Source organism: Eretmochelys imbricata, chromosome 14 (assembly GCF_965152235.1).
Source record: "Eretmochelys imbricata isolate rEreImb1 chromosome 14, rEreImb1.hap1, whole genome shotgun sequence".
NCBI classification, from domain to species: domain Eukaryota; kingdom Metazoa; phylum Chordata; order Testudines; family Cheloniidae; genus Eretmochelys; species Eretmochelys imbricata.
Window position 1 is genome coordinate 29,048,956 of NC_135585.1, and position 2,510 is coordinate 29,051,465.

General features: G+C 44.3%; 1 protein-coding gene across 1 annotated transcript; it reads left to right on the forward strand.

Moving 5' to 3' along the window:
* Nucleotides 1-246: 246 nt before the first annotated feature.
* Nucleotides 247-1,299, forward strand: LOC144274964 (olfactory receptor 6N1-like). The gene has a single exon (XM_077834053.1). The coding sequence runs from the start codon at nucleotides 247-249 to the stop codon at nucleotides 1,297-1,299; it is 1,053 nt and encodes a 350-aa protein (XP_077690179.1).
* The last annotated feature ends 1,211 nt before the right edge of the window (nucleotides 1,300-2,510 follow it).

The following is a 2,510-nucleotide window of genomic DNA, read 5'->3' on the forward strand; positions in this document are numbered from 1 at the left end:
GCATCTCCCCCAAGTTTCTAGTTTAAATCTCTTTTAATCAGTTGTGCCAACCTCCATCCCCAAATTGTCCCTTTTGGTCTTAAATCTAAGAATCAATTAATGAAAAAAGTTGGGGTATGGGGCAGAAGAGGGGCAAGTTAACTGGGTGACAGCTCTTTGGCGTGTGGGGGAATCTCTCTGAAGTGACGAAGTTTCTCTGTTGTGAGAGAATATAAACCCAGCTGTCAGTTTGCAGTGGGAACTCTTATGGGATCAAAAGATGGAAATCTATCTAATTTCATGGTCCAGCCAAATCTTTCGATGTTCCTTACTTTTCACGATCACAGGATGCAGCTCATGGAGAAAGGAGATGCGGAAAATGAAACAGATGTGACAGAATTCATCCTCCTGGGGTTTGGGGATCTCGCTGAAGTGCAGATCCTTCTCTTTCCGGTTTTCCTAGTGATCTATATTGTGACCATGGCAGGGAACTTTCTCATCATTGCTCTAGTTGTGACTGATCAGCACCTTCACACCCCCATGTACTTCTTCCTGGGGAACTTGTCCTGCCTGGAGACCTGCTACACTTCTGCCCTCCTGCCCAGGATGCTGGCCAGTCTCCTGACTGGGGACAGAACCATTTCTGTGGGGGGCTGCATGACACAGGTTTTTTTCTTTTGTTTTCTAACAGCTACAGAGTGTTCTCTCCTGGCAGCGATGTCTTATGATCGGTATTTAGCCATATGCAAACCACTGCACCATGGAACCTGTATGAATGGCAAGTTATGCCTCCAGCTAGCAGCTGGGTGTTGGATAAGTGGATTTCTACCTTATACGATAATGATGCGTTTTATGTCACAATTAATTTTCTGTGGCCCCAAGGTAATGGACCATTTCTTTTGTGATCTCGCCCCAATGCTAAAGCTCTCCTGCAGTGACACCAGCCAGATTATGCTGGTTCTTTACATATTTTCCTTCCCAGATGCAGTTTTCCCATTTCTATTAATCTTGACATCCTATGTTTGTATCGTAAGCACCATCCTGAGAATCCCTTCCACCACCGGGAGGCAAAAGGCCTTTTCCACCTGCATCTCTCACCTCATCGTGGTAACACTTTTCTATGGGACCATAATGATTGTCTACATGCTAGCGAAATCCAGCAACCTGAGAGCCGTGAACAAAGTGTTCTCTGTCTGCTACACAGTCCTGACTCCCCTGGCCAATCCCCTCATCTACAGCCTGAGAAACAGAGAGGTCAAGGAGGCCCTGAGAAAAGCTGTCAGGAAATGTCTGGCCTCACGAAGAAGTCAGACTAGTTGAATGAAATGAGGATCAATCAATCTGGTTTCTATTGTGAAAGAAGGAGGGTCTAAGTGGGCCCTGATACAGAGGGGAGAGAAGATTTTGACTTTTCATCAAAATAACTGAAACCTGAAAAATGATTTTTTTTTTTTTTTGCTTTTTTGCAACTGACATCTGAAAACCTGCAGATGGAAACTGTAAAAAAATAAAAATAAAAAAAAAGTCATGCACTGTTGTTGTGGCTGTGTTGGTCCCAGAATATTACAAAGACAAGCTGTGACCCTCTGTACCTCAAAATAGCACCCTGGACCCCCCTATTCACCACTGGGATAGAAGGATGCTGTGTTTGATACAAAGTGTGCCTTGGGAGGGATCATTTGAGAAGTCTGGATGTGCTGAACATTAGTATCCTGTTGAATTGTGGGTACTATCATTGTATGTGATGTTATGAAGAATTGCTAAATGTGTTACTGAAATATAGTGAGGTTGGGTGATGGGCACAGCTGGCCTTTCAGTAACAACAAAGGGGCATCCATCACTGGCCAGACAGGCGTTGATGGCCCATCAAGAAGAATCCACTCTCCCAGAGTCTCCTCAGAGGGCAGGGACACAATGGGTACTGCCCGACCCCACCTCACAGCAAGGATCTTTCTAGCACCTGGAGAGAAAGTATAAGGAGGGTCAATGACATCACCACTTGGCCTCTCTCCTCCACCATCTCAACACCTGGAAGATCGTCTGGAAGACAAAGACTTTGAACTGGGGAAGATTGTTCCCAAGCTGGGAAAGGATTCCAGCCTGTGTATAGAGAACTGTGAGCTGCCTGTAACATCTATTAGGGTGAGAAACTGTTTGATTCAAATCTTGCTTCATTTGTAGAATTTAGACTGCAAATTTATTTGTATTTCCTATGTAACCAACTATGATCTCTATGCCTGCTTCTTATAATCACTTAAAATCTATCTTTCTGTAGTTAATAAATCTGGTTTATATTTTACCTAAAACAGTGTGTTTTTGGTTGAAGTGCTTGGGGAATCTCAGCTCAGCTTCACAAGGGCTGTTGCACGTCTACTTTCATTTGTTGGCGTGACAGCTTGTACTGTCCAAGGGAGTCTTGAGTAGTGTAAGACGGTATGTTTCTAGGGTGCAAGGCTGGGGTGATTGACTGGTGCCTCTCTCTGCATAATTCATGACTGGCTTGGAGAACATCCATGCAATTTAACTGGGTG